At 54.7% G+C, this 10,171-nt stretch overlaps 1 protein-coding gene across 1 annotated transcript; it reads left to right on the top strand.

Annotated features, from left to right (window-relative positions):
- LOC121167445 (DNA repair protein RAD52 homolog) lies at positions 1-9,081 on the top strand. The gene is made up of 10 exons (XM_040996843.1): positions 1-92; positions 745-838; positions 984-1,051; positions 2,683-2,801; positions 3,626-3,701; positions 6,270-6,466; positions 6,562-6,692; positions 7,159-7,242; positions 7,471-7,698; positions 8,743-9,081. The coding sequence occupies exons 1-10, from the start codon at positions 72-74 to the stop codon at positions 8,802-8,804; spliced, it is 1,080 nt and encodes a 359-aa protein (XP_040852777.1). The 5' UTR covers positions 1-71; the 3' UTR covers positions 8,805-9,081.
- Positions 9,082-10,171: the final 1,090 nt, after the last annotated feature.

The raw sequence follows: 10,171 nt of genomic DNA, 5'->3' as shown, positions 1-10,171 counted from the left end.
CAGCGGAGGAGTACCAGGCCATCCAGAGCGCCCTGAGGCAGAGGCTGGGCCCGGAGTACATCAGCAGCCGCATGGCCGGGGGAGGCCAGAAGGTAGGGACGGGGTCTGAGCCCAAACTGTGGGTGCCCATGTGCTGGGGGCCTGTGTCAGTCTTGCGATTCCTTCATGGCTCTGGCTGGGGGCTGTGTGTGGTGGGCTGGGTACTGTGTGCTGTGCGCTGTGTGCTCGGGGCTGTGTGCTGGGTACTGTGTGCTGTGTGCTGGGTGCCCGGGGCTGTGTGCTGGGTGCTGTGGGCTCGGGGCTGTGTGCTGGGTGCTGGGTGCTGGGTGCTCGGGGCTGGGCCAGGGTCCAGCCTTCATGGTCATGGGAAGAAGCCTTGGATAATGATCATGTTTGGGTTCTTGCATTTTTAAGCAGTGTTTCCTTTGCCATTTGTTTCTAATGTATGTTTCTGGTGTTCCGTCAAATATGTCCACCTGAGATTTATGTATATTTTTTTGAAACTGAGTTTGGCAAGTTCACTGAGTGAAGTGCGAGAAGGTATCTTTGCTGTGAGCGTCCTCGCCCCCTTCATCCTGTAAGATTTTTGCAGTTCGTCCACTGGGAGTTTCTTTGTGCTGTTTAAGAGCACTTCTTGCCAAAGCATCTAGATAAGAATAAATTATGTTAATTTGAGTTCATATTTAAAGATCATGGGGAATTTAGCATAGCCTTTTCCCAAAAAGAAGAAGCTTTGTTTTCTAGGTATGCTACATCGAGGGCCACAAGGTCATCAGCCTGGCCAATGAAATGTTTGGTTACAACGGCTGGGCCCACTCGGTCACGCAGCAGAACGTGGGTGAGTCCAGCTGCCCCTCACCCCTGGGGCCTTGTCCTGTGTCCGCTGCCAGAGTTCTGTGGCTGGGGGATCCTGGGGGGTCGCGGGGAGGCGGGCCGGGCCGGGGAGCAGGCTCAACTCAGCCCGGTCTCTTTCTCAACCCCAGATTTTGTGGACCTCAACAACGGCAAGTTCTACGTGGGCGTGTGTGCGTTCGTGAGGGTGCAGCTGAAGGTGAGCAGGGCGCTGTCTGCAAGGGCTGGGGGTCTCGGGGGGCACTGCATCCGCTCCGGGGGGACTTCCGGTCCATCCCCGTTCACATTTATAAGTTTACAGCCCTCACTCTGTTAACTAGGTCAAAGGGTGTTTTTTTTTTTTCATTTTACGTATTGTAAAGTTTTATATTTTAAAATAAATCTGATTAAAAAATGTGCCAGTGGAATCTGAATACCATAGGGGATTAAATCCAGTCATTCATTTGAAAAAAAAAAATGCATAACTAAGCTGGTATTCAGTCATTAGAAGTTTCGTGTTGTTCCTTCCTTGTCTGAAGTTGCTTCTGTTCTGCCTCCTGCCGGCTTTCATGCTAATGTACACGTGGGGCCAAAAGCTTTATTTATTTATTTTTTAAAAATATATATATATTTTTTAATTTTTAAATTTTTATTTATTTTTTATGTCTTTATTTTTTAATTGTTAATAACATTGTATTATGTGATACAGTTCCATAGGTGCTTGGATTTCCCCCGCTCCTCCCACAACCCTCCCCCCAAAAGCTTTATTAATTGCATTGGGCTTCTGTGCTTGCACGTGTACATGTGTGCAAACGCGTGTACAGGAAGTTAGTTTTGGGGTGAATTCCCAGTGACCTTACGGCTACAAATATGAAGAGACTTTTTCTGGCTTGCGTTATTAATGGCAGTTACTGTTACACACCAGTCAATGCCAGACAGTTACACTGGACAGACACGGCATCACACATCGAGATTTTGATAATCAAAATAAAAAATAAAATTAGGTGGACAGTGGAAGTCTTACTGAGATTGTGGTGTTGGTCTTTAATTATGTATCATGGTTGACTATTTCTTTTATGAACATTCAGTTTCTTCTGTTTTGACGTATATATAGTTTTTAAAATTATAAAGATTATTCATTTTATTGATTGGAAAGACAGAAATGTAAATAGCTCCCTTTTTTTTTTTTTTTTGGTTTTCTCCTCAAATGTCTGCAATGGCTAAAGTCACGTGGAAGGCAGGAGCCAGGAACTCGGTCCAGGGGCCCGATGTGGGTGGCCGGGACGTGGGCACTTGAGGCCTTGCCTGCTGTTCCCAGGGGCACGTGAGAGATGCTGCAGGATGGCGGCCGGTGCCCTGAGCTGTATTTTGCTGAAGTCTTGAAAAACTGTGTTCACATAAGTGAAATGGCTGCATATGGGAAGAGGTTTGTTACAGTATCCCATATTGGAGCATTTTCAAGCTCCATTCCGAGATGCAGCGCGGCCATCACTCGTTACAGTTCATTCTCTGTCCACCACCGACAGTTCGCCCTGGTCCTTCACTCTGGCTGAAGGCCGAGGCGGGTGCGGCCTGACCTGGGCAAGGACTGCCCTTCGGTCCTTGGAGGCCACACCTGCCGCAGCTCAGGTGGCCCGTTGGATGGTGTGGGAGGGGTTTCCGTGCCCTGGAGTGATGCTGCATGGTCGGGCTGGGGCCGAGGGATGAGCTGGGAGAGTGGCCCTGATGCCTTCGTGGCCCGCAGGGGTCTGCAGGATGCTGGAGATGTAGGGCCAGTGCCACTGTGGAGGCGGGGGGGGGGGTGCCGTGGAACCAGAGCCTGCCCCACCACCGCCTTCTCTCCCCCGCCAGGATGGCTCCTATCATGAAGACGTGGGCTACGGAATTAGTGAGGGCCTCAAGTCCAAGGCCTTGGCACTGGAGAAGGCTAGGAAGGAGGCCGTGACCGATGGGCTGAAGCGGGCACTCAGGTAAGCACGGGCAGCTGGAGCAGGCTTGGGGGAGGACGTGTGGGTCTGGGTTCCTGTGAGAGGCCTGCAGCCTCGGGTCCCCGCCCCTTCTTCTGGCTCCTGGGGTGGGGTGGGGGACGTGGGGGGCATGACGCTGGGCACTCACTCCCTCTTGGACTCGCCTCCTGGGATGGCAGTGTCTGCAGTGTGGCTCACTTAGCTCTGCAGCTGGACGGTGTCCTGGGCCACAGCTGCCTTAGCACTGAAGCACACGGAGTCGCCAGAGCCCAGATGTGCATGCCCCAGTCCAGCTGTGTGAGTCCCACGTGCACAGCCCGAGGCGTGGGCAGCAGCGGAGGGTGCCCCCGTGGGCCACTGCCCTGGGGACGAGGACCTGCCCCCGGTGTGGCGGTGTGGCTCTGGGAGGGGTTTCTTGGTCCTCCCACGGTCACTGTGTCTCCGCCAGGGACATTCCCCGCTGGGTTCTCCCCGTTGCCCTGGACAGGCAATTTGTACAAAAGCTCCAAGGGACCAGGATGGGACCAGACACCCCCGTCCCATCCTGGAGTGTATGGGTTCGCCCCTTGAGCAGCCTGCTGGGGGGCAGTACGAGCTGGCTTCCTGCCTGCTGAGCTCCCGGCGTGGGGGAGTGAGCAGCAAAAGGGAGTTCTCTCTCTCTCTCTCTCTCTCTCTCTCTCTCTCTCTCGCTCTCTCGCTCTCTCGCTCTCTCGCTCTCTCGCTCTCTCTCTCTCAGCTAAAGGTAAGTATGGAAAGTCGGGTCCCTGTGTTCTCTGCTAGGCGCCTAGAGCCGCTCTCAGCCCGTCTCACTGTGCCCTCGCCTGCAGGAGCTTTGGGAACGCACTGGGAAACTGTATCCTAGACAAAGACTACCTGCGCTCGCTCAACAAGCTTCCACGCCAGGTGAGGCGCCTGCGTGGGCCGGGGGCGTGGGGCAGCGGGGCAGCGGTGGCGTCGACGGAGATACTAAGGGCTTGGCTGGTGGGTGTAAGTGGGGGTCGCTTGGCCCCCGTCCCGGGTGCCCACAGGCCCCGGGCTCAGAGGGCTGAGCTGCGGGGAGAGGGTCCCGCGCGTGGGTCGAGGCGGTTCTAGCTATCATTGTTTGAGGAACTGCAGTTCAGATCCCCACACTGAGGTTGGGGGGCGGCCCTCCCAGGATGCCCGGGTTCTCGCCTCCTTGACAGCACTGGCAGCCTTCTAGGAATTGCATTCATTTGTAATTCCTTTAGGTAGTGTGAATGTTACAACAGCAGCGAGCCTTCCCACTCGTGAACCGGGTTGAGTCTTTCGCCAGAGCTGGGTTAGTCCACAGCCAGGAGCCAGGAGCTGCAGCAGCTCTGCCACACGGGTGCAGGGACCCAAGCACGTGGGCCATCCGCCACTGCTCTCCCAGGGTGTTAAAAAGGAGCTGGATCAGAAGCAGAGCAGCTGGGATTCGAACTGGTGCCCCTGTGGGATGCCGGCACTGCAAGTGGTGGCTTGACTTGCTACACTGCAGTGCTTGCCTCAGAGCTGCTTTCTTATTGCCCTTTTCCAATTGCTCAGTAACATACAGAGAAGCAGTTGAGTTTTGGTTTGGTTTTGTTCCCTGCTGAACTCATTTATTCTAGCAGGGCTTATGTGGGTAGTTGTGTGGTTTTTTTTTTTAGAATTATTTGGTTTTTTTTTTATTTAAAAACATATTTATTTATTTTTTAATATATTTTTATTTTTAATTATGTGGTACAATTTCGTATAGGCTTGGATTTCCCCCCAAACTCCCACCCCCGACAGATTTTCCCCATTTTACTACAGTGGTATAGTCCTTTGTAAGGAATCATAATTCCACCAGTCTCTTGTTTAAGTGTATCCTGACATTGCTGGTACAGACAGTGTCAGACAGCCCAGCATCCCATTGTCTACACATGTCCAGCGGTTTCACTGGGAGTCCATATTTCATCTGGAAGCAGGGATGCATGCTCCCTTATACCCCCACATCTGGATATAGCGGACCCCAGTACTCCATTACCATAGGTTTATTTTTATTTGAAAGGTAGAATTAGAAAGAGATCTTCCATCCACCAATTCACTCCCCAAATGGCTGCAACACCTAGAGGCGGGCCAGTGTGAAGCCGGAGGCAGCTCCTATAGGGGATGCGGGCACAGCAGGAGGTGGTTTAGTGTGCTGTGGCACCTGTTACAGTCTTTGTCTTCACAGAAGATCATGTAAGGGTACCTTGTGGTGCAGGGCATTAAGCCACCTCTTGAGATGCAGGCATCCCATATTAGATCCTGGCTGTTGCACTTCAAGTCTAGCTCCCTGCCAGCGTGCCTGGGAGAGGCAGTAGAAGATGGCTGCTGACCTGGGTGGGGTTTTTGTCCATTTTGGCCCCTGGCTTGTTGCAGCCATTTGGGGAGTAAACCAATAGATGGGAGAAAGATCTCTCCTGTGTATTCAATAAATAAATTAAATCCCTAAAAACAAATAGATCATGTCAATATGAAGCCTGCTTCCCACTGTGTACGCCACTACTCTAGTTTCTGTAATGCCTCGTCACTGTGGTTGGAATCTTTAGTGCTAGTTAGAAGTGGGGACAGCAGATTTCAAAGATTTATTTATTTATGGGCCTGGCGTGATAGCCTAATGGCTAAGGTCTTCGCCTTGAACGCACCGGGATCCCATATGGGCGCTGGTTCTAATCCAGCTCCACTTCCCATCCAGCTCCCTGCCTGTGGCCTGGGAAAGCAGTCAAGGAAGGCCCAAAGCTTTGGGACCCTGCACCCGCATGGGAGACCTGGAGAAGCTCCAGGCTTCAGTTCGGTTCAGCTTCTGCTGTTGTGGCCGCTTGGGGAGTGAACCAGCAGACGGATCTTCCTGTCTCTCCTCCTCTCTGTGTATCTGACTTTCCAATGAAGCGCAGTTCCAGAGGAGACGGAGAGATCTTCCATCCGCTGGTTCACTCTCCTGACGGGCCAGGCTGGAGCCAGGAGCATCCTCCAGGTCTCCCATGTGGACACAGGGACACGAGCACTTGGGCCAGCCTCCGCTGCCTCCCCCGGTGCCTGAGCAGACAGCTGGCACTGTGGGCACCGGCCCCTAGGGCAGGCATCTTGGCCTGGTTCCTCATCTTTCAGGAAAAGCCACCTTTTCCCATAGAATGTTCATCAGCCTGAGGTGAAAGTCCCAGTTGACTGTGTTGTGTCCATGTTTGTCAGGGGGTTTTCTGGAATCAGTTGAGATGCCCATGGGGCGTGTCCTCCAGCCTCTCGCCACGCGCCCCGTCCTCCCCACGTGGGCTGGCCGGCTGGGCACGGGCCCGTGTGCTGTGCGCTTGCTTTGCTGAGGATTTTGCAGTTAACTTTTGTCTCTGTCCGGATTCGTTTTGTTTTCTTCGTCTGGTGGAAGGTTTGTCTGTTTTATTGGGATGAGCAGTTGGAGAAAGTTTTTTTGTTGTTGTTTTGTTTTTTAAATTTTCCTTTCTCCCTTGGCAGTTGCCTGTTGACGTGGATTTGAGTAAAGCAAAGAGAGAAGACTTTGAGCCATCTGTGGAGCAGGCAAGATATAAGAGCTGTCGCCCGCACGTGGCTCTGGGACCTGCCCCGGCACCCGAGGGGACCTCCCCCTGCAGACCAAGCCACCCGGACAACGCCCACGTGGTGACAGTGGGGGATAAAGAAGGCAGCTCCCGGTACGGGCCGCCTCCCGCTCCTGGCTTTCCTCTCCCCGGCCTCGGTTTGCTGGCTCCGCATGCGTCAGCTAACACGGCAGCACCTCCTGTTGCAGACGTGCCGGGAGCGAGGCCACTCAGCAGCGGAAGCTCCGGCAGAAGCAGCTGCAGCAGCAGTTCCGGGAGCAGATGGAGAAGCAGCAGCAGGTGCCCACGTCGGCCCCGCCCGCAGACGTGGAGCCCGAGGGTGTGTGAGAGAAGGACCGGAGGAGGGAGCTGGGTGATGGGACAGCCCATCTTGTTTAGGGAAGGGGAAGCGCCTGACAGGTCAGGGTGGAGAGCATTCCGCTGCAGGCCTGGTGGTCTTTGTGCAGTAGGCGGGGCTGGGTTGGAACAGGAGCTCTGCGGAGACTGCCCTGCAGGACTGGGAGTCAGAGGGCTCAGTTGCATGTGCTGTATCAGGAACCTCCTGTGGGCTGAGCTTTGCTGATGGGGCGGGGGAGGTCGGCCTCCAGGACCTGTGCCACCCCCTAGCAGACTGCCAGGGCCTTCATTTTGCTTGTCTTACACGTTGCATTCTTGCTTCAGTTTGTTCAAATAATGGTTAATGGCTTCCATGGGTTCGGATTTAGGGCAGGCCTGGGCCTCAGGAGTGAGCCGTGGGTGCTGTGTGTTTGTGTCTGACTTGTCTTTCCCCCTCTCGTGAACCCCAGGGGCGCTCCCTGCTCCCCCCGTGACACACAGCACGCCCATACCTGCCGTCTCTGAACCTGGCACCGAGAAAGATTCCCTTGCAGGTACCACCTCTGACTGCGTTAGCGCATCCCTGTGCGGGGCTCGCAGGTCCGTTCCCTGGCCCCAGGGAGACTGAGAAGTGGAAGACCCAAAGTGGGTTGCTGGGGTCCCGAGTGGGAGCACAGGGAGCGCCTCAGTGTGCGTGCGGGTGGGGGACCCCGGGAGCCGCCCCCTTCCCAGTACTCGGTGTGACGTTATGCTGAGGTTTATGCTTTCCGTGGCCTTTGCAGAGAACCTGGACGAAAACCTGGACCTGTGGGATGAGACGCCGGATATCCTGGACGATGTCATCAGGCCGTGGCCTGGGGCGCAGCCAGCCCAGGCCTCTGCCACTCCCGCCCCGAAGGTCGAGCTGGAGACCTGGCGCAGGGGCACCCACAGCCTTTGCCAGCAGAAGCAACCCACCAAGTCTGCACCCTGGCACCCTCAGGGGCTTGGCACTGACCAGCACGGAACAGGTAGCCTAGAGGAGCGTTCAGCAACAAAATAAAAGGGACCGCCTGGATTTGATCCTGTGCATCCTTCAAGCAAGGGTGCCATTTTGTGAGCAGGCGCTGCACACAGGTGCTTAGCGGTAGGCCATTCCTGCTCCTGTGTGTCCTGGGGGACAGCGACAGTGGCCTGGCTTTGTTGTGACCCGGCCCCGCAGTTCAGAGCATCTGGGGAGCAAACCAGCAGGTGGGAGATTTTTCTCTTTCACATAAAAAGGAATGGATGAATATGGGGCCAGTATGGTGGCACAGCGTGTTAGCCAGCTGGGTGTTGGAGTCGCAGGTGCTCTGCTTCCTGTCCAGCTTCCTGCCAAGCCTGGGGAGGCCTTGCTGTCGGCCCCCGGCCCGGCCCTGGCTGTTACAACTGGGGAGTGAACCATTGGATGGAAGATCTTGTCTCTCCATCTTTCAAATAAATGTGTCTTGAACCTGAATGAGAAATTGGATATTTTTAAAAGACTTAAAAAATTTTTAAAAATCAGATTTACAGAGAGGAGAGACAGAAAGATCTTTCTGTCCACTGATTCACTCCCCAAGTGACCGCACCAGCCGGAGCTACGCTGATGCGAAGTCAGGAGCCAGGAGCTCTTCTGGGTCTCCCACGTGGGTGCAGGGTCCCAAGGCTTGGGACCATCCTGGGTTGCTTTCCCAGGCTACAGGCAGGGAGCTGGATGGGAAGCAGGGCTGCCAGGATTAGAACTGTTGCCCGTATGGGATCCCAGTGCATGCAAAGCAAGGATTTAGCTACTAGGCTATTGCACTGGGCCCAGATAGGATTATTGTAAGGTGCTAAGAAATGCTAAGCTGATGGTTAAGCTCCTTTCCCTCAGAGCTCCCGACTCCTGGTCTTTGCTGCTGGCAGCAGGCCGCGTGTGAGCGTGCCACGAGTGATGCCATTCTCGGGCTTTTACTCTAAATGATGAGCACGACCCAATGTGACTCCCGGGTAGAACAGCTTCTTCCTTAGTTTAAAGTCATGGCAGTGACAGGTCATCCCTGTGTCGCCCACAGGAAACTACAACTTGGACGGGAAGAGCCAGGACATGAAGAAAAGGAAGCTGGAGCCATCCTGAGGCCTGGGCCGCGATTCTGGGGTTTGTCAGAAGGGACTTGTAGTACTTCGCAGTTCTGAGGAATGAACTTTTCCCAGGGTTTACCTTGGTTCCTCCCGAACCGAACCGGTGGGCTGGCCGTCGGGGCGCTGCGGGAAAGCCGGGGACCTAGAGGAGTCGTGGCTCAGCGCGGTGGCAAGGCTCCGGGTCGATGAAGCTCCTGCCTCGGGCCCCAAAGGCTGTCTCAGTGTTTGTTCTATTCAGCTGTGTTAATAAAGAGACATTTTAGGACTCGCCAGCAGCCGCCTGCCTCGAAGCAGTGTTGGCTTTTCACTGAGCCGCCCTCCCCTGCCCCGCTGCTGGCTCTGTCAGTCTCCTTTTGCTGAGGCATGAGTTCTGGGACACCCGGGGGCACCTGGAACCCCAGGAGCCAACCCACTGGCACCCGCAGGCACTCTGGCTTCATTTTCTGCAGGTTGACGTTCTCAGTCTCACCAGCAAACCGGCTGCGGGGCTCACAGGTTAAGCCACCACTTAAGAAGCTGCCGTCTTACGCTGGAGCAGTGGTTCAAGTCTTGGCTGTTCTGCTCACACGCCTGGGAAGGCAGCAGAGGACGGCTCAAGTGCTCAGGCCCTGGGACCTGTGTGGGAGCCAACGGAGCTCGGATTCCTGGCCTTGGCCTGGTTCGGCCCCAGCTCCGGGGGGCGTGGGGTCTTCTGGGGAGTGAGCTAGCAGATACGCGCACTGCTTCTCTCTGCCCTTCGAATCCTTAGTTTCAGCACTCCCATCCCTCCTCATCAGTGAGAATGTTCAGCTTTTCACGTTGACAAGTTCTCCTTGGCATGTCTGGGTGACCTGCATCACCACGCCTGCACCTCAAAGGAAAGGTCACTTAGCTGGGGGTGCTGCCAGGATGGTGTGGCTTCCCCGGGCGCACCTGCATGCCCCACTCAGGACAGTGCAGATGAACAGGCCTGGGGTGGTGGTTCGAGTCACGTCTGCTCCACTCGGGATCCAGCTTCCGGCTAATGGCCTGGGAAAGCAATAGAGGACGGCCCAAGGCCTTGGGACCCTGCACCTGCGTGGGAGACCCAGAGGCAGCACTCCTGCCTTGGGATCAGCCCAGCTCCAACCACTGTGGCCACTTGGGGAATGAACCAGCAGATGAATGTCTCTTTCAAGTAAAATAAATCTTTATTAAAAAAAAAATTACTTTTGAAAGAATGGAAAGCAAAACCATGGGTAAGGGGGCACTACTGTACAATCTATTTTATGGGTTTGTGACATCAGAGTCCTGCACTCAGGACCACCCTAAGGAGACCACCCTAAGGAGACTGTGACCCAGACTAGAAAGGCATTTATGGAAGTAAATTATTTTTTAAGAAAA

This window comes from Ochotona curzoniae, unplaced genomic scaffold (genome assembly GCF_017591425.1).
Source record: "Ochotona curzoniae isolate NIBS_2020 unplaced genomic scaffold, NIBS_Ocur_1.0 patch370, whole genome shotgun sequence".
In the NCBI taxonomy this organism is placed as follows: domain Eukaryota; kingdom Metazoa; phylum Chordata; class Mammalia; order Lagomorpha; family Ochotonidae; genus Ochotona; species Ochotona curzoniae.
Note: the sequence above shows the minus strand (reverse complement) of the source record. Positions and strands in the feature narration are given on the sequence as shown.